Source organism: Topomyia yanbarensis, chromosome 3 (assembly GCF_030247195.1).
Source record: "Topomyia yanbarensis strain Yona2022 chromosome 3, ASM3024719v1, whole genome shotgun sequence".
In the NCBI taxonomy this organism is placed as follows: Eukaryota; Metazoa; Arthropoda; class Insecta; order Diptera; family Culicidae; genus Topomyia; species Topomyia yanbarensis.
In genome coordinates, this window is record NC_080672.1 from 141984444 (window position 1) to 142004039 (window position 19596).

The 19596-nt window shown below is 39.0% G+C and overlaps 1 protein-coding gene across 5 annotated transcripts in view; it reads right to left on the bottom strand.

The window, feature by feature from the left end:
• The window catches only part of LOC131693907 (uncharacterized), a 221360-nt gene that overhangs the window by 110984 nt on the left and 90780 nt on the right, over positions 1-19596 (bottom strand). For all 5 annotated transcript variants that reach the window (XR_009306360.1, XR_009306358.1, XR_009306357.1 and 2 more), the window contains one exon: positions 2235-2505. Coding sequence is in view for 1 of the 5 variants with exons in the window: in XM_058982172.1 (XP_058838155.1) it covers positions 2235-2453 (219 nt within the window). In the remaining 4 variants the exon portion in view is untranslated. The remainder of the gene's footprint in view (positions 1-2234; positions 2506-19596) is intronic.

The following is a 19596-nucleotide window of genomic DNA, read 5'->3' on the forward strand; positions in this document are numbered from 1 at the left end:
TTGGAACAAACCTAACATTTGAATTTTACCACGCATGTGTCTCGGGTGCATGTTTGAAATTTTCGAGGTATGACCAAGATTACATTTGCACAAACGTGTAGCAAGCGATTTATGTAATGCAAGCGTATGTAGAGGTAGATGGGGTAAAATACACCCCTAAGAAAATATAATCATGACTTAGCTATAGACCATCAATTGGGAGAATTTAATTAATGGTATAATTTAGCCAACATTTTTCTCTGAAATCACAATAACTTTGCAAAACATTCAGGAACATGAAAAAAAATCAATTTTTCAAAATCATTATAAATTGCTCTTTGAAAATTGGACAGGGCAAAACATTTCGGCGGAAGGGCTTTAGCCCCCCAGACCCCCTTCTAGCTGCGTGCCCGACTACTCCTTTGGAATGAGATAAACATACTGGTACCTATTTGAGCCAATTGCATTCATTAGTAATCAATCTAATAATATTGATAATAATAAGTTGAATAAGAGCCCTAGATATTTTATGGTATTATTAATCGATTAATAAACTGTTGGCTGTGACTAAATATGACACATTTCAGCTGGAATCAACTTTCGTATTGGAGCATCATCAAAAGCAAAAAATACCTATCAATCAGAGTACTGCTCAAAAAAGGAACCAGCATCAATGTAATATCGTGTAAATATTTTTTTCCAAATGTTTCGTAACAATCATTTCCACGTCAGCACGCTGACATTGATTGAGTCAACTGTTGGCGACACAGATCCACTCGCTTCGTTGACTGACATCAGGAAAAACCGTTTGTCATACATTTACTTCACGCCTTAACACCTTCCGTTTTCGCCCGTTCATCATTGCAGGCACAGATCTGAAATTTCACTTCAATACGGCTGCGAGGGAAAGAGATGCGAAAAAAGGCATATACCAAAAATAAAATGTTTTATTGCGCTGAATATTTTATTAGCAAAGCAATCAAAAATTGATACTCCTTTGAGAATTGATTGCAGCAAATTTTTCTTTATTATCTTCCCCGCCGGGCGTTCCGCTACACGCGAATATCCAGTATCTAGTCAACGCTTTATGGCAATGCAAAATGGTTCGGGATTCGGTCCCTCAAATCAAACAGCACATCCATCGTGTAATGTGAGGGCGCCGTGAGGAATTTTACGAGATAAATATATCGACTCTAGAATGAATTGTGGGTGCAAAGCACGCCGAATATTGGGCCTTGGTGTTTGCGGTTGTTATGGTTTTCTCGATTGGCACTTTTTCATACAGGTAAATAGTTAAAATGACAACATTGCGTTGATCATAAAAATCAATCTAACTTGGATTCAGGTAACTTTTGGCATAGCGTAGTTGGTAAATTGATTGCCTTGTACGCAGCTTACATGGGTTTTATTCCTAACCCCGCACACAGGGTTAGAGATTTTTCTAAATATGCTTCTCTAACCCGAAAAAGGGTCAAATGGTCGGTGTTAGGTCCGACCGGACTAAGTGACAGTGCATTGATTTCGAGAAAAACGCGTTTAAAGTTTGAATCACAGCATCCTTTACATTTTAATTGGAAAATAATTTTTACCATAATCTGGTAAAAGTGGAATGTAGATGAAGAAATTTTTTATCCAGTGCTATCATTAACTCATTTTTTGATGTTTTGAGACTTGGTCCGGTCTGACTTAACACCGACCAAATGACCCTAAGATTTATAATAGAAACCAAAAGAAACAAGGTTGGGGTATCTGATTGGTTAACATTAGTGATGTGAAATTGCAAATGTACGTGTAAATAGATCTTTTCGCGAGCCATCTTGGGAAGGTAAAATGTTCCAAAAGACTCGGTTATTCTATCCAAAATATTTTAAAAGCTTGAGCCTTAGGCATTGATCGGATCTCGTCCAACACGTCGTAAGGCTTTAACCAAACTTAATGTCTCATTTCTCACAAATTTTGTCTCGGAGATCATTGTGTCTTTTCCACGAAAGAAACATTTTAGAACGTTCTTCTTTCTGTTTAAATTTAAATGTATTGCGAATCTTTCAGGCCTATTTACCTAATCCTACAATTCACGCATCTAGTAAACAAAATAGCTTAAAGTACCTACAATATATTTAGCTCAGTGCTCGCAACAAATACTCAGTTGGCACAGGTACATATCTCTGCAGAGACACCATATATTTTCCTTTGCAAAAGTATCCCCATCCTGCGAACCTCACCAAATTGCTTGCAGCAACATCTTCCATACTCACCTTATTCGGATAGCCATTGTACCGAAGTAGCTTCTTGCAGCACTTTCCCCGGCTTTCGAAGTAGATCTCGGACGGTGGCCTCGGTGGAGTGCGACGTCCTATCACACAGCAGCCGACGTTGGTGGGCGAGGCAGGTGGATGCAGAAGGGCGGCCGGTAGCGGTGGGTTCCCCTTGTCTATCGTCGCAATTGTGGCCGTGTTGGAGGGCTTGAATTCCATTGCGCCGCTATTTTCGACCGGTCGGATTAGGCGACCCGGTGGTACGGGCAATCTGTAATATGGTAGACAATACGAGAAAAAGAAATGGATCAGATAACTGGATAATGCAATAAAGAAAACGACGATTTATTACTGGAGAATATTCCCTTTAATATGACCTAGATCCTGTCTGTTCGCAGTTGCTATATCCAGAAAATTTTCCCATTTCGATGTTTATTTCGTTTACCCTACTTTCTGTCGGAATGACACACTTCCGGATGGGATTCTGATCTTCCACATTCCAGTAGCTTTTTTTGGTCATCTACTCTAACGGCCGTTACGCTCTGCTCAAAGCCAGAGACCACATAAAAGAGCATCGTTGGAAAACTACGAGGAAAAAGACATGAAACACTAGTAAAAAGAAGAAAACAGCGGTGTGTACATACAAACGACATTATGGCGTAGTGGAGCCAACATGTGTGCACATCGTCAAGAAAAATTTGCATATAAATAAGTTATGTGCCGCACAGCATGCTGCATACACTTTCTGACACGATGTGTGTGTGGGGGTGAAGGAGTAGGGATACTTTGACATCAGGCTGTATGAGATATGAACTTTCTGATAGGCGCCTGCTGAGTACCGTCTGGGCCTCTACAGGAGGGATTTTGGAAAATGGATGAGAAAGACAAGTGTCTTTTGTGAACAATGTTAGGTATTGTTGAAAAGTTTCAGGCTGGGGGGATACTAGAGATCTACGCATACATGACTCGATGTTTCAGACCGTGATATTATTTGTACAACTCTGTAGAAATTGTTTCGCTGGCTTAAAGTATCATAAATCAGGAATCAGAAATCCAAAAGCCAAGACCAGTAAGTATAAAAATGAGAAGTCAGATTTAGAAGTCGATAGCGCAAGGACGTATTTTCGCGCTCGTAAAAGTCTCGCGTGTTTTCGAAATGTCGAAGCGTAAACGATGATCGGGTGGCTCGAAGGCGAGCCCGAAACCGAACCCGAAGCGTAACAAAAAAGTTGTGGGCAGCCCAATGTGTCCAGCAACGTGAACAAGCCACCGGACGGCGATGTTTCGTCAGTACGTTAAGCAAGAACGGCAATCGGCAGCGTCATTAGCAGTCATGCACGGACTGCAATGAACGTCAGCGACCTGAACGGATTCGGTGGTCCATTGGAGGACGCACCAGCAGAAGCAATCACGACCAAACTTCCACCGCTGGTGGTTAAATCGTTTTCTCTCTCCTCTCTGAGGAAAGAGTTTTGCTGGGATCCAAGCTGAGTATAAACTGAGCGGTATTGGTATCAAAGTCATGGTGCACACCAAAGAAGAATAACAGCGAGCCCAGAGTTTTCTCAATCGGGTTGGAGCGGAATATTTCTCGCACGATGTTACTACGGAAAAGCCTTTCAAGGCTGTCATACGAGGTTTGCCAATCATGCAGAGCAAAGACATTGAAATAGAACTGAAAGATCGATACAAGCTTCAACCGTTGGCCGTAAATCCAATGAATCGGAAGGATGTCACCAAAACGTACTATGACCGCCTATGTCTAGTTCATTTCATGAAAGGCACAGTGAACTAGAATGCATTGAGAACAGTACGGTCAATTAGCAGTATGGTCGTTCGATGGGAACCCTATCGAGGAACGAACCGTGACGTAACGCAGTGCACGCGTTGTCTGAATTTTGGGCACGGTACATGTCGGATGTCACGTCAAGCCAAGATGCAACAATTGTACTCCAGCCCATCTAACATTGGATTGTCCCGTTAAAGGAAAAATCGCCTTGAAATGCGTTCACTGCGGGGAAGCGCACCGATCTACAGACAAGCAGTGTTCCAAGCGTGAGGATTACAAGCGTATTCGCAAAGATGCTTAGCAACGCCATCAACCGAACAGGAAGCCAAACAAAGGTCCGGTTTTCAACCAAGGTGATTTTCCATCGTTGCCATCAGATCACCATCCAAACGTCAGTGCTCCAGCATCGCAGCATCAGCCGCTGATGGGTTCGAGTCAGCAATCAACTAGTGCTTCGCAACCTTGACCATCGGTACCAGCCAGTATCGGTGCTTCGTCGTCGAGTCCCAAATCTAGTGCCCCTCAGGAGGACATACAAATTCCGCCCAAGTTTACCGCCGCACAGCTTCTGCCTATTTTTGCGGAAATGTGTGACAAATTACTACATTGTCAAACCAGACAAGAACAAATTTCGGCGTTAGGGAAGTTTATCATCCAGTATGCTTACTAACCCGATAAAGCGTGTATTATGGAACGCCCGCGGCTTGCTGCGGAAGAAAATTGAGCTAGGAGAATTTTTGGTTCAGCAAGGAACTGACATCGCAGTTCTAACAGAAACCCATCTAAAACCTGTAATTAACTTCATTCTGCCAGGATTTTCCATGGTACGGCTTGATCGAACCCACTCGGGCGGAGGTGGCGTTGCTTTAGCGATCAAAAACTCTATAAAATACACGATACAGTCACACTACCAAACATCCGTAGTTGAGGCTATTGGGGTTGAAGTAGAAACCGACATGGGTGGCCTGCTTGTAATAGCCGCTTACTGTCCCAGGCTATGTTATGACAGCAACGGTATGGCAAGAAAATTCAAGAATGATCTTGCCACACTCACACGTTTTCACAAGAAATTTATAATCTCTGGCGATCTGAATGCCAAACATGAGTTATGGCGGAACAGTCGCAGGAACAAAAATGGATGCTTGCTTTTTGATGACTCTCAATTAGGGTACTACACGGTGCACGCGCCATTAGAGCCAACATTCATCTCACTTGCTGGTACCTCATCCATTTAATATTTATTTCTTTCCAATTTGGATGCTATCGACCAGCCCACCACGATAAACGATCTAAGCTCCGATCACTATCCCGTATCCCTGCAAATTGGCGGCAGTATTGTGCGCAGAGTTCCACAGACAAGAAAGGACTACCACAATGTCAACTGGGTAGAGTTCGCTCGTAGAGTGGACCAGCGTATTAATATGGACCAAGCTTTAGGTTCAGTCGAAGAGATTGATCGAGCGCTAGAAGAGCTGCAGACGGCACTGAGTGAGGCAGAGAACGATGACGAAAGCGATCATTGGACAACGGAACAAAACCAGGCGCCAATTCAGCGGACTGGGGACCTCCCCAAGAATCTTGTGACAACAAAATTGACTGAGTTGATTCGTGGCTCAGCAAGCTCAGTAGCAATACGTTCGTCTATATAGCAAACATATTGAACAGATGCCTGGACGTACACTACTTCCCGTCAAAGTGGAAAATCGCCAAGGTTATACCGTTGCTTAAACCGGGAAAGGACCCAACCAGCCCAACCAGCCCAACAAGCTTTCGCCCTATTAGTCTGCTTTCAGCTTTGAGCAAGCTATTTGGATAGGTCTGGACCGTGTTCTAGTTCACGTCGAAAACAACAACATATTCCTGTCGGAACAGTTCGGCTTCCGCAAGGGTCACTCAACAGCCCACCAACTCAAAAGAGTGATGAATATCGTCGATAGGAACAAATCCGTTTGGAAGTCCATCATGCCAAACGTTGTCGAAAAAGCCTTTGACAACGTTTGGCATGATGGCCTCATCTTCAAACTATATCGATAAAACTTCCCGAATTACGTTATCAAAATTGTTCAAAACTACCCGAGTGGTAGAAGTTTCCATGTCTGCGTAAATGGTGCTCTATCGAACGGTTTCAACATACCAGCTGGCGTCCACCAAGGAAGTATACTAGGACCGGTGCTGTACAACCTATATACGTCAGACTTCCCACAGCTTCCAGATGGATGTCAGTTGTGCTTCTTCGCCGACGATACTGCCTTACTGTGCAAAGGAAGGAAGACAAGACAGCTAACTAAAAAGCTCCAGAACTGTTTGGATACCGTTGCAAAGTACCTGGAAACCTGGAAGATAAAAATCAATGCATCAAAAACCCAAGCGATACTGTTCCCACTTAGCCTTTCGCCAAAACACGTTCCTGCTGCAGACTGTAAGCTCGTAGTAAACGGTCTGCCAATCGACTGGCAATTTACGGTCGATAGTGAGCCCTAGATAGACCACCTCAGGGGATGGTCTATCTGGGGTTCAATATCGACCGTAAATTGCTTTTCCGTTCCCATGTTGAAAAAATTCAAAACAAATGTAGCTTACTCATAAAATGCCTTTTCCCGTTAATCAACCGTAGTTCAAGCCTCAACCAACAAAACAAGATAGCCATCTTTAAACAGATAATCCTTCCGGTTATACTATGCTTTGCCTGTGTGGGGACGATGCGCCGTAACACATAGAAATAAAATTCAAGTCTTGCAAAACAAAGCCTTAAAAATGTTATTAAGCCTACCCTGGTACACACGATCGAGTACCGTTCAACAGCTAGCTGGAATTACGACATTCGAAGAGAAACTTATAGAAACAAATGATAAATTCAAAAACAAATGTGTCATCTCTGAACACCCTTTAATTAGGACACTTTTTAGTATCAAGTACATTCCAAAATAAAAAATAGTTAAACACGAAAACAAGAGTAAGATACCACTGAACAGAGAAAAACAAGAAAGTAACCAAAGATGAAAAGTTATTGAAACTGTATCACTTAAATTGTATAGGGTAAGGTGGGGCAAATGCGACCTAGTAAATGGTTTTGGCTGTAGAATGCCCATTTTACATCGGATCAAGTCGTTTTATACACCAAATTTAAGGTTAGACTTCTGGGCAACTTTCTAGGTATAGCATTTGATTCGTATCTTGAGAAAATTTTGAAACACAAGCGTTTTACGAAAAAGTACATTTTTGCTGTTTTTAAAAATGGTGGGATAAACCCGACCGCCTATGTTTTTGGTTGATTTAGTACAGATTTTACCCAAATTTTATGATTTTTCAATGATAAATCAGTGAATGTTATGTTATTGAATTGTAACATGAACAAAATGGGATTCAATGTCAATCTTGGAATGTCAAAATCACGAGCAGTAGCACGTAAAGATATTCCCATTTCAGAAATTGCTCGACGACTACAATATTCATCAAGTTTTTGTGTCTTTCGTTTATAATTATGAACCATTGTGCAAAAAAATAATAAATAGTAGCAATAAAAATATATTTCAATTTGATATATAAACATTTTCTTAGCAAAAAAGAGGTCGGATTTACCCCACTATTTAGAGGTCGGATTTGCCCCACCACGTCATTTTTCATTACGAAGCAATTAAAAAAATATGGAAAAAGTTCGACAAAATTCATCTATGCACTTTGTAGGACTTTAATTGAAGAATTTAAATCCACTTACATTTTCTATGCTACCACTTAAACAATCAGAAATATCCTGTAGTCAATAATGCACAAAAATCAAATCAAAAGTTGTACAAACACACTTATTGTCGTTTGAGCATCTCAATGTAGACTAATAAAATGCTGCCATGCCACCATTATGATTATTTTCGATGCTCTACACAAACACAAACATTCATATTAGATCGCGGAGTGCTTCCGATTTTCGATAACAGAGGGGGTCGGGTTTACCCAACGGTTGGATTTACCCCACCTTACCCTACTAAACAGAAATGTAACAAAAATGAAACAATAAATATTTAACGTTAAATAAAACGTTAGAACTCTGGAACCCGAAATCAACAATCGGAAATCAAAATTCACAAATCACGCATCATATATCACGTTTAAGAAAACAGGTGTCAAAATTTCAAATTTGAAATTTGAACTCCAATATTAGAAAATCGAAATCCGAAAATTAGAAAAATTAGAAAATAAATATCAAGAATCCGCCAGAATTGTTTAGATTTGAAATTAAAGCTCAACTTTTCTACAAGTTACTGCGTTCTTCTGATTTTGGTTTTCTTTTGATTCAGAATTCCTATCAGTTGTCAGACGTTCTCCGAGCGCTTCAATGACGTGTGTCACAGTCGATTTGACAAAATTCAGCGAATTTGCAAGTCCGTCTGGAAGTATTTTGGATTTGTGTAATGCGCACGGTGTCTTTGTCGAACAACTTTATTCAAAAAAATTCGGCATCTGGAAAACTTTGGGATATGAAAGAATGGACTTTTCCCTTTCATTTGAAAATAACATTAAAATATTCTGTCGGGGGGTCTAGAACAACTTTTTTTTCAAAGTTTTTTGATTGAAAACTTAAGTTTTTTTAATGAAATTAATTCGCATTTTTGCTACTAATTGGTACTACAGACATTCAAAAAATACTAAAAGTGAGAATCTGATGAACAATCCCATTGTTTACAACTTCGTAGAATGCTATAAATATAAAATATATATAAAATCACTCGAGAAAGTTATTAAAATTATATCAGTTTTCAAGACTAACAAGGACTTACAAAAAATGTTGGGTTTAAATGAACAGTAAATTCAGATAAATTTCAATGTATACAAAGTCCCATTCTCAGCAGAAAAAATATATTTTCAGATTTCTCCGTGTCTTGGGCGAAAATGACACTTTATGAACGAGGAGGTGTGGAAAGGTGTTGACCAAATTTATTCGATAATCTTATACCTTTTCAAGAACTTGATTGGTAACGGATAACGGATTGGTAACGGATTTTATCATGCCTTTTTCATTTCTTTTCTCGCTCTAAGGGATAGCTAATGTAAACTAGAATGACTCTTCTTCCTGATCCTATCCTGCCTGGTAAAATACAATTGGCTTAAATTCAAAGCATTATATTTGAATGAACTAAAGTAGACAGTTCGAGTCATTGTAATAAACGACGGATTTTATTACGATTTTGGGTTGAGAATCCTGTTTGTCTTTATCAACATTAAAAGAAAGATGATTGAAAAAGAAAAAAGCTCTTCGAATTTTTGGATACATGTTTTGGGGTAGATTCATTTCATCAGAATTTATATGCTGATTTTTGCTTGTCCTGAAGTTTAATTTCCAAATCGAACACACTTCACATAATCTTAGAAAAAAGAACATAACCTTATTGTACACGGATCACAACAGAAAACGAACAAGAAAATATCAGGCTGGACCATACATTCAGTAAATTCTCAAAGTAGTACAAGTCTGTTTATTGAAGATTTCCCTCATAATATGGGATACGAGCAAAGACAACATATCAACCAAGACAAGACAGAGTTGCCAGTTCAGTTCAGAATCTGAAGATATTAACAGCAACACGTCTTTCGGGTAAAGGTGATACTTTTTATATCTACTTTTAGATTGAGATCGCTATCTTCGTACAATAGACAAAACCTTTATTTCTCATTTACTATTGCGATTTCTGTTCAATGTACAGCGATTCCAAAAAGGTAACAAACTTGAACATAAATCTCATCGAATTATTTTTCTATCCTTCATGAAATCAAATCAAATGACTGAATACCTAATCGAGTTTGATCAAATATAAAGTTAAAATTTATGCCAAATATATCCCACAAGATGCTAACGAGCAAACAGGTTGATTCAAGATTACATCAAGCATACTTCAGAATGAGTGAAGAAGAAGAAAAGAAGAAACAAATATATTTGTGACAAAAAAAAACTGTTTCATTTTGCTGCATTACCCAGCATCTTTCAAAAGTGCCTTAATTTCGTTCAAATTTTATCTACTCTTTTCTAGATCTCCATGCTCCTAAAATATCATTAATGCGCATAAAACGGTGGAATCTGGAATTATGTTTTTTACGCTTAAAGGTGGGACGTTGGTAGCATTCACCTTTTTCTGAGCACACTGTTAAAATAAGGCAATCGACCGCGATTGGATGCTACGAACCGATGATCAGAGTATTTACTTCAGTTGAAGATTTTTGCTATTTTGAAACGACTAGTATGTTTATTAAGGTATAATCAAATGTAACCGTGATGATTCATTAAAAATAATTAACCGGATGAATTGAAATTGAATAAATAAATAAATAAATAAATTAGTTGCCATTGTTACCCTGTGCATCTTTAGTGAATCAACGATCCAAGTTTTCCCACTCAAAAATAATTGTTATATATGACCAACGATATACAACAAATATTTCATTTTATACCTTTTTTTGTTTCAAGTATGAAGTATTTAATTATACTTCAGTTCCTTCAATTATTTTACGTTCTTTAAATTAATCTCTCACCTAGTTTACTTCAGATGTATTTCAATATTACAATTACCCATTTCTCATCTCATTTCTACAAAGAGAAAATAATTTCATTTTCCTGCTACAAATTGGAATGGAAGCTTTTTGTTCATTTCAAAGTTGAGTTGTTTTGTTGCACTTTCTCTTCGTCGGCGAAGGATTTCACACGGCCCGGCGCAAGAATCTTGCCTATGCCTCACCGCGGTCGTCGCTGCTACTGGCTGGGTTTCTGCCAAATCTTGGCGTTATCCAAAAGCATCTTATTATAATCTCAGCCCCCAGAAGTTCATAGTTAGCTACCATCAGCGCAGTGGCGGAAGTGTGTTTGCTGTGGTATCATCATCAGTATCTCTGTTCCTCGAGTTTCCGCACTCACTCGGACTGGTTGGTTGCTAGGTTCGGTAGCTGTTGCGTTGCCACCGGCTTGGAGTGAGAATAAGTTTTGCTTTCCCACAGCCATCTGCTGTGGCAGGAAACTTCCGCAAGGCGCCGTCGTCGAGGCAGCCACTGTCAGTTTCAGTTTGTTGGAAAATGGAAAATTTCCATCTCGTGCCGGAGCATTTTTCGCTTTTCAATCTCACACAGTCTGTCTTCAAGTATCCCATATTTTCCAGCTGGTCGGACAGTATCAGGATCGTTGTTGCACTCTGACACGAAGGGGGGAACCTCGAAGATCGAGGAATAAAGGTGGATACTTTCTCCTCGCGATGATGGCGCTTCGAGGCATCGGGAGAACTTTTTCGATTAAACATGTTGAAAGTTTTGCCACTCTTTTGCGAGGAGTTTGAGTAAGAGTTGTCAGATAGAGTCCCGGGAGTCTGACACGAGTAGTGGGTGGTTTTGCTCAGGTAGCTTGAAGCGCAAAACGCGAAAGTTTGCCGGGTTTCGAAGCGGAGCGCGAAGCAGTTTGAAATTTTTTGAATTTGATGTTTTTAATCCGTAACGTCTGGCGTTTATTACATACTTTGTTACTTCATGCGGATATTAGTAGACAATATGCGTATTGGCGGCATTTGTAATTCGATATTGCTATTCGGTCACGGTCGCCAGAATCTTCGATGCACACAACTGCGCTACGTAAATAGAATGTTCTGAATTATTCAACGTTCAAACATCTAGCACTCTTGGATTGTATCCTGGAGGTTTGATGTCTTTGACAAAGTGTAAAAGAGCGTAAGAGCTTTTGCAAGCTGCACTGAAAAAATGTTGCTATGTATAAAAAAACACATCTATTTTTTACAAAATTACAACAAAAAACTTCCATAGGAACAGTTTTTAATGGTTTATACTATTTGTCAGATATTTTGTCGTGACTAACGACTTACCTTTCAATATAGGGGCCCCTTTTCAAAATTTCGGAAGAAAAATGATGTAAGATTTTGAACGCATATATCTTTTGTTGTACTGAATGGATTTAATCAATTTCTTCGGTATTTTGTCAAAAATATTTGTACCAATGTTGTATTAAATTTTGGAATATGTAGGACATTCATTATCAACGGAAATATAGTGTTTTGAAAAATCTTTCGAAAACGACTCGGAAAAGTGACAATTTTCAGCCCGTCCCGCACAGAGCCGTCAATATGGTGCAGCAACCAAACAATAAAAAAATGGAAAGTTTATATATAGGTCCACTACATGTTTGCTCCTATGATTATTCGTATTGGGTTGCTTGACGAGAGCAGTTGGTGTGGGAAAGCCGGCATATTATTTTTGGTTATGCCATTAGAAGCCGGACGGAAAGGAAAGGCTCATGCACGCCACGAGAACGAGCGAGAAAGCGATAGTAGTGCAAATTAGCGAAAGTGTTACGTACATTCTGTACCTTAAGAACTTTTCTTCTACTAAACGGATTGCCAATCTTGTTTCATAAATCGGAAGGAAAACGTTCAACGCTTGCTACCAATACGTTGTTTGCTATATAAAATTTGTTTAAATATTTCAAAAACTGCTTTAAATGAGAATCAACATTAATGATAAAACCAATAAATAGGGGTGTCGCAGCTTTTCTCAAAGCCAGACGTGTGTAAGACGCAGTGCATAATAGACGTGCGTGGTCGTGAGAAGCTGCATCGGACGACCAATCAAATCGGCTACCACCGGAGAGAAGAAGAAAAACGTTGGTGGAGGTGGTGGCGGTGAGAAGGCCAAAAATCCAAAGGCTAAGAAACGCAGTCACTGAATAGGCGGTAGTAACTGCCACTAAAAATGCCACCAAAACATCGAAGACTGCAAAGCGTACTTATTCGGTGTGAGCTGCGAAAAGGGAAAGATCGTATGTATGTACGCAGTAAAAACAATCGTCGGCATGGTTTGAATTGTTTCAAAAGATTCTCGTCTTGTATCAACATAGTTATCTACAAACCGTCCTTATTAGGACGAATACAAAATGGAAAAGATGGGTTGGTAATGTATATGACATAACAGGGGAGTCGTGACCACACTTCGAAATTATTTCAAATCTTGCAAAGCATAAATTGACATAATTTCAATGATTGTTCCTATATGAATGAAATGGCAAATTTTCAGGTTAATACGGCAATAACTTTGCAATTTATAGAACAATTTTATATTTTTAGTTATCATATAATAACTGTCATCTCTTCCAAACAACTTAACCCTTGCTGACAACCCCGTGGTTTTGCGGGGTTAAGGAGAATCATTGTAAAATGTCCAATACAGTGGCAGAAATTCCTATAAGCGCACGTTCATTTTCTATTATATTGAACTAATGGTTGCATATAAGTACATCGCTGTTTTGTCAAAACATTACACGAGTCATGACATTGTAGTTGTGTGTTGTTGAATTCGTATGGTTGCTTTTTCGATTTATTGTGACAGAATCTCTTTATTTGAACAAGAAATTCCTATAAGCGCACATCCATTTTGGCAACACTTATTGAGTTGCATTTACACACACCATTAAAAATACGGCATCCGGAAGAAAAATAGAGGTAATTCCAAAATTACTAACCGGGAACGCAACCGAATTATTCAGTTGGGTGAGACAGGAAAGTTCAATTCTTCAGGAATAAAGGAAGAACTGGAACTTCCCATCACAAACAGGAGAGTTAAGTTAAGTTAAAGTTGAGATTTATTGTTTTTATTACATTAATATTAAATAAAATTAAAGCTGCGCTTATAGGAATTTCTGTGCACAGAGTATGTTTTATTTCTTCAATCCAAGCATTGATAAATACAAATAAATATTTACTACTTCAAACAGCATATATTACAGATACATACAGCATACAGTAATTATTGACGTCGTTTGATTTTTTAATCGAGCTTGTGGCTGCAAATTTGCTATGCGCTTATAGGAATTTCGGTCACTGTACACGATTTTATGTTGTTACCTCCACTAAAACCACTTCAAAACTCTCCCACCTGTCATACAAGTACATTGTCTGGTTGTTGAAATCATATGAAATTATTGACCTGTATATTAAATGCGGAGAACTCGGTAATAAAATTGTTTTACTGAATAGATTAACGAACGGGAGCCCCAGGAAAATTTCGCTGAGCCCGGTGAATCGAACTTAATGCGTAAAATTTAGCCATTTGAAAGAGATACTAGCAGAATTTTAAGAATATGATCATCGTGGTTATGTCCCGGACATTACCCGCCCCTAGTTTTTCGCTAAGAGTGATTCATTTCTGTACGCTAGGAAAAAGATTCCGAAGGTTGTTTCGAGAGATTTTAACATTGATATTTCAAAGCAAGAAAATATGAAATTTGTTCATTTCATGAATGAATGTCTCAACGAGCTTAGAATCCCCTATCAACGCAGACGCCAACAACAAAGGTTCTTTTCAGAACCAGCATAATTATTGTAAAGAATAACTTGAAACATTCCCACATATTTCATTGAATATCATTCGATTTGAATTACAAGTCAAACGAGTAGTCACGACACTCCGGTTATGTCCTAGACATTACCCACCCATCTTTTTAAAATAGATTATAATTTTTAACAACAATTTAAATCGAGCTGTCCATAAAAAATATTCCCGATATTTAAATTTTGTTTCAACCTAAACAAGTAATTCATCGAAAGAACGAGTTTTTCATAGGTAGTTCACGTTTGTTCATCAACGTTCCATCTTTCTTTACACAAAGAAGGTTTAATTCCCCGCAATTCATTCTCGGATTGTTTCGTTTAGGAAAAGACGGTTCAATATTTTTCGGAAAGTACAGGGTCCGGCACTCGAGGTGTAAGCAATTTAAATCAAATCCTGTTTACCTTGACTAGGGCCAGGGGCGGACACAGAAACATTTTTCGGTAGTGGTCTGAAATTTCGATTTTAAAATTAACATTGCACAATTCGTAATACGTAATATCCTTATTTATTGAATATAAGTTTTGTTCGTCAAATTTGGTTTGGGATGACTTTGAGTTTGAAACTAATATGAACTTGATACTAATTTAAAATGTCTCAACAAGTAAAACATTTCGCAGGGGATCCGGATCCCAAGGACCCCCGCCTGGATCCGCTACTGACTAGGTCTTTGAGACAGTCAAAAAACGAATCGCGAATTGCCCGAATGTGACTTGCCGGTATTTTGGCCCACTCACGGACAGTGTTTTTTTAGCGTCTCAAGGCTGGTGTATTTTTCGCTTCGGACTTTGCTCTCCAAAATGGCCCAGAGAGAATAATTCATAGGATTTGCGTCTGGTGAATTCGAGAGCCATTTTGTGGTTAAAGGGTGACGAGTCTATTTTCGCCATGTTTCTATTATCGTTTTACTCATTTGAAGCCGCTGGTTAGCGCAGCGTCTGCCATTGTTATTGAACGCATTTTGAGTCTCTCGATTCGAGTTTTCGTTGATTTCCGATTATTCAAATTTTTATATGAACGGTGAGTCAAGTAAACCATATCGTTCAATGAAAAACTGAAATCCTAGTTTGCAGTACGCTCAAGATATACATAAGAGGCGTTGTAGCCGAATTTTCAATTTTGGACATGTTTGTATTATTGTCTTCCATCTTTTGACATATCATTTTTAGACCTTAAAGCATGTTTTAGGCCAATAAAAAAAATATTTTTAAAAAAAATCGACTGTTGTCTAACCCCTTCAAGCGTAACACTAATTTCTCTGCTAAATCGATTAACTTTTATTTTTCTCAAAATGTAGTTTTGGTCATTTCAAATGTTTTCAGCATACGTGGTACTGATTACGTACTAAACTAATTAATTTTAATTTCTTTTAAACGAAGCACCAAGCCAAATACTTCCTTCATCTACTTGAAAAAAAAAGGCTTGTGAAAACTTGTCAAACTCGTGTTATCCTGCACATACTTTACTTAACTGACCGTACCTTCTTTTCTGTTATGAGCTTCAACTTTAATCATCGAAATGAAAACGGCACACACTTCAACAAACCTCTAACAACATTAAGTAATATCTATCCAAATCTGCACATCCATTAGTGCTCCATAACCTTTTTTTCCATCCGAGGTGCACACATATACGCTAACCAATCTAAATCAATTTTCATTCGACTCTAATGAAAATGGATCTCCAACAAACCGAACGGCTGTCTATCCGACTGGCTGACTGACTGACTGACCGGACCGGGGTCTCGTATATCTAATGATTTTATTTGCATTTCATTTCATATTTCCATTAAATGGAAACAGGGATCCTTTTCACTCTACCGACTAGTATCTGGGTCAATAAATTCAAACTGGTCATGTTCCGTTCCATAGGAGTCTGCACTCAAACCAAATTGCCAGCCCATTCCGGCCTGTCTCTCGAAATCCCACTCGGTTTCTCTATTACGTTTCATTCGAAATAGTATGTAGTTAGATGACTATCCCTGGTAAACAAATTCATATCAAGGTAGACTATGATGAAAAGGAAATCCCTTCCATCCATACTCATGGGCTTGATGTGGTGCACCTTTTTGGCTGAACCCTTTTTGTCCGGAACTATAGCATCAACATCATAATCATCATCGATTCTGGAATGACGAGGGGCTCGAACTGCAGGAAGTTCAACTACCCTCTAGTTTGTTCCTACGATATCAATGGCGACTTATTAAGACTTATTACAGCCGACTTTGCAAATTATTCATACGACTCAATGCATGGTTGATAGTTTGCCGAACAAATGGTAAACTTTTACACGGGATGTCCCCTTCCCCCTCAATGGTACGATTCGGTACTATGAAACCAAAGCGGTATGTACAACTTTGTTTGATAGAGTCAAACTGAATAGCGGGTGACCACCGTGTGGAGGTGGAAAACCCCACAAACGAACAAAGGTTACCAACTGAGCAAATATTATTTCGTATGAAATGTTCGTTTGTGAAAAAAACACATGCAAAAAAAATTCTTTTGATTGACAGTTTCACTTTGTTTGTAGAGGTTTTACACGCCATTGCGGCATTGTATCGTTTTTTACCGCTAATAGTATCGAAGCGAGAGTTATCTTACCACGATATCACCATTCATTAAAATATGCATATTTTCTATACCACGATCCAGTGCGCTGCTCGGATAGAAATTTCAGTAACCCAAAGTTCCATTATCATCTTCAGTAAATATTTCACCCCACATGGGATGTATGTACCAGACAGGCCCGTTCAGAGAGGGGATCAGCAAGGGTAACTGTCCCTGAGCCTGGGTCCTAACTGAAGGTCTGAATTTTCATCTGAAAATACAACTGATGGAGGATGACAAGGGAGGGGGGGGATATGGGGTTCACCGTAAAAAAAATCAGTTTCTTTGACAATTTTTTTTAGAACGATGGGTGAAGCGAATTGATCGAAAATTTTGTACATTATACTACATCATTTCAATAACATTCTGTAAATTTTTCATGCAAAAATATTTACAAGTGACTTGGCGATGAAGCTTTTTGTGGAACGTCTCTAGAAAAACACGATTTGCGGTGTTAACTGCCATTCAAAAACTACTTGACTGATTTATGTCAAACTTTTCATACACATTCTATGTTAAAAATGCCTAACCTCTACGTTGAGTTTTTGAGATAATTTTTCAATTAAAGGGTTTTTGCCTTTCTCATATAGAAAGGTTATGCAATCACTCTGAAAAACGTCAACCTAATCCCGGCCCGGAGGGCCGAGTGTCATATCCCATTCGACTCAGTTCGTCGAGATCGGAAAAAGTCTGTATGTGTGTGTGTATGTGTGTGTGTATGTGTGTATGTATGTGTGTGTATGTGTGTGTATGTGTGTGTGTGTATGTGTGTGTGTATGTGTGCGTGTGTATGTATGTGCGTATGTGTCAAATAATGTCACTCATTTTTCTCAGAGATGGCTGAACCGATTTGCCTAAACTTAGTCTCAAATGAAAGGTGCAACCTTCCCATCGGCTGCTATTGAATTTTGGATCGATCGGAATTCTGGTTCCGGAATTACGGGTTTCAGAGTGCGGCCACACAGAAATTTCTCATATAAACTATGGGAAAAATTAAAAATAGAATTTTTATTTTTGATGCTAAATGTATTCAAGGTGCATAAAACGTCGAGATTTGATGCAAACACGAAAAAAATTTGATGAAGATTCACTTTTTTGGGTTTTGCACATTTTTGCCTTTCTCATATAGAAAGGTTATGCAATCACTCTAAAAAACGTCAACCTAATCCCGGCTAAAATTTTTTTTTTCAACTCGCATAAGGTTTCTGGATTTTAACAGGGGCGTAGTTGATGGTTTACGGGGAGGGGTTACACCCCCCCCCCCTCTACTGTTCACTCCCCTCCTTTAAAAATCTCCTTAAATCACCCCTCAGACCACCACCTCATACCCCTCCCTTTCAACCCCATCATCTTTAAACCACCACTATATGACAAAGCATACCAATTTAAGCTGGGGAGTCGTTCGTTCATGGGACTTTCGCCCTCCTCACATACCCATCCCCGCATGACAAAATGAGTTAGCAAGCAGATAACATTGATCTAATGCTGATTAGGCTAATGGAGTATGATATTTTTTTGTTTCCATAGTTTGCCATAGTTTAGAGAAATGAGAAAGGCACAATTGCACCGCTAGGTGGATTAAAACAGGTTTTTACTAATAAAATGGCGGAATGGCTGTTTTTCAAGAAAAATTTCTCAATTTTATGAGTAAAAAGTCCCCTTAATTGAAAAATTATCCCAAAAACTCAACGTAGGGGTGAAGTATTTTGCCTTTCTCATATAAAGAAAGGCTATGCAATCACTGTAAAAATCGACTTTTTAACCGAGGCCCGGAGGGCCGAGTGTCATACACCATTCGATTCAGTTCGTCGAGATCGGCAAATGTCTGTGTGTGTATGTATGTGTGTGTGTGTCATTTAAACTCACACAATTTTCTCAGAGATGGCTGAACCGATTTTCGCAAACTTAGTTTCATCTGAAAGGTATAACGCTCCCATTGAATTTTTAGTTGATCCGACTTCCGGTTCCGGAGTTACGGGTTGAAGAGTGCGGTCACACAGCAAATTCCCATATAAACTGGTACCACCATGATGTTCAAATGATGTAAAACATATTAAAATTGATGTAACATTACTCTAGTTTGCGGGTCTGGATCACTAATGATCAATCAAAGCAGCTTTGACCACATTGGCCACCTATGACGGTTCATGACGCCCCCGGGGAACCCGCCAAGTTCCTAAGCTAATATCACACCCATTCCCCAACGAATTCTCTACCGATTTTTACAAACTTGATTTCAAATTAAAGATACAGTAATGCCATTGACTGCTGCTGAATTTCATTCGGTTCTGACTTTTGCTTCCGGAGTTACAGGGGTGTTAGTAAGGATACACTGGAATTTCCCATATAAATCGGTACAATCGTAATACCTCAGAGGCTAAAAACTATTGAAATGGTCACCAAACTTCTAATCGCAGATCTAGATCACTGATTGCCAATCAAACATTCTTTGAATATATTGTCCACTATCGACGATTCCGGAAGTCCGGAATTCCGGGCATATTCCACAATTAAAGTCAAATCGGTTCTTCGGTGATGACTGAACCGATTTTCTCAAACCAAGTCTCAAATGGAAGGCAAAATATGCAGTTGAGTATTGCGTCGC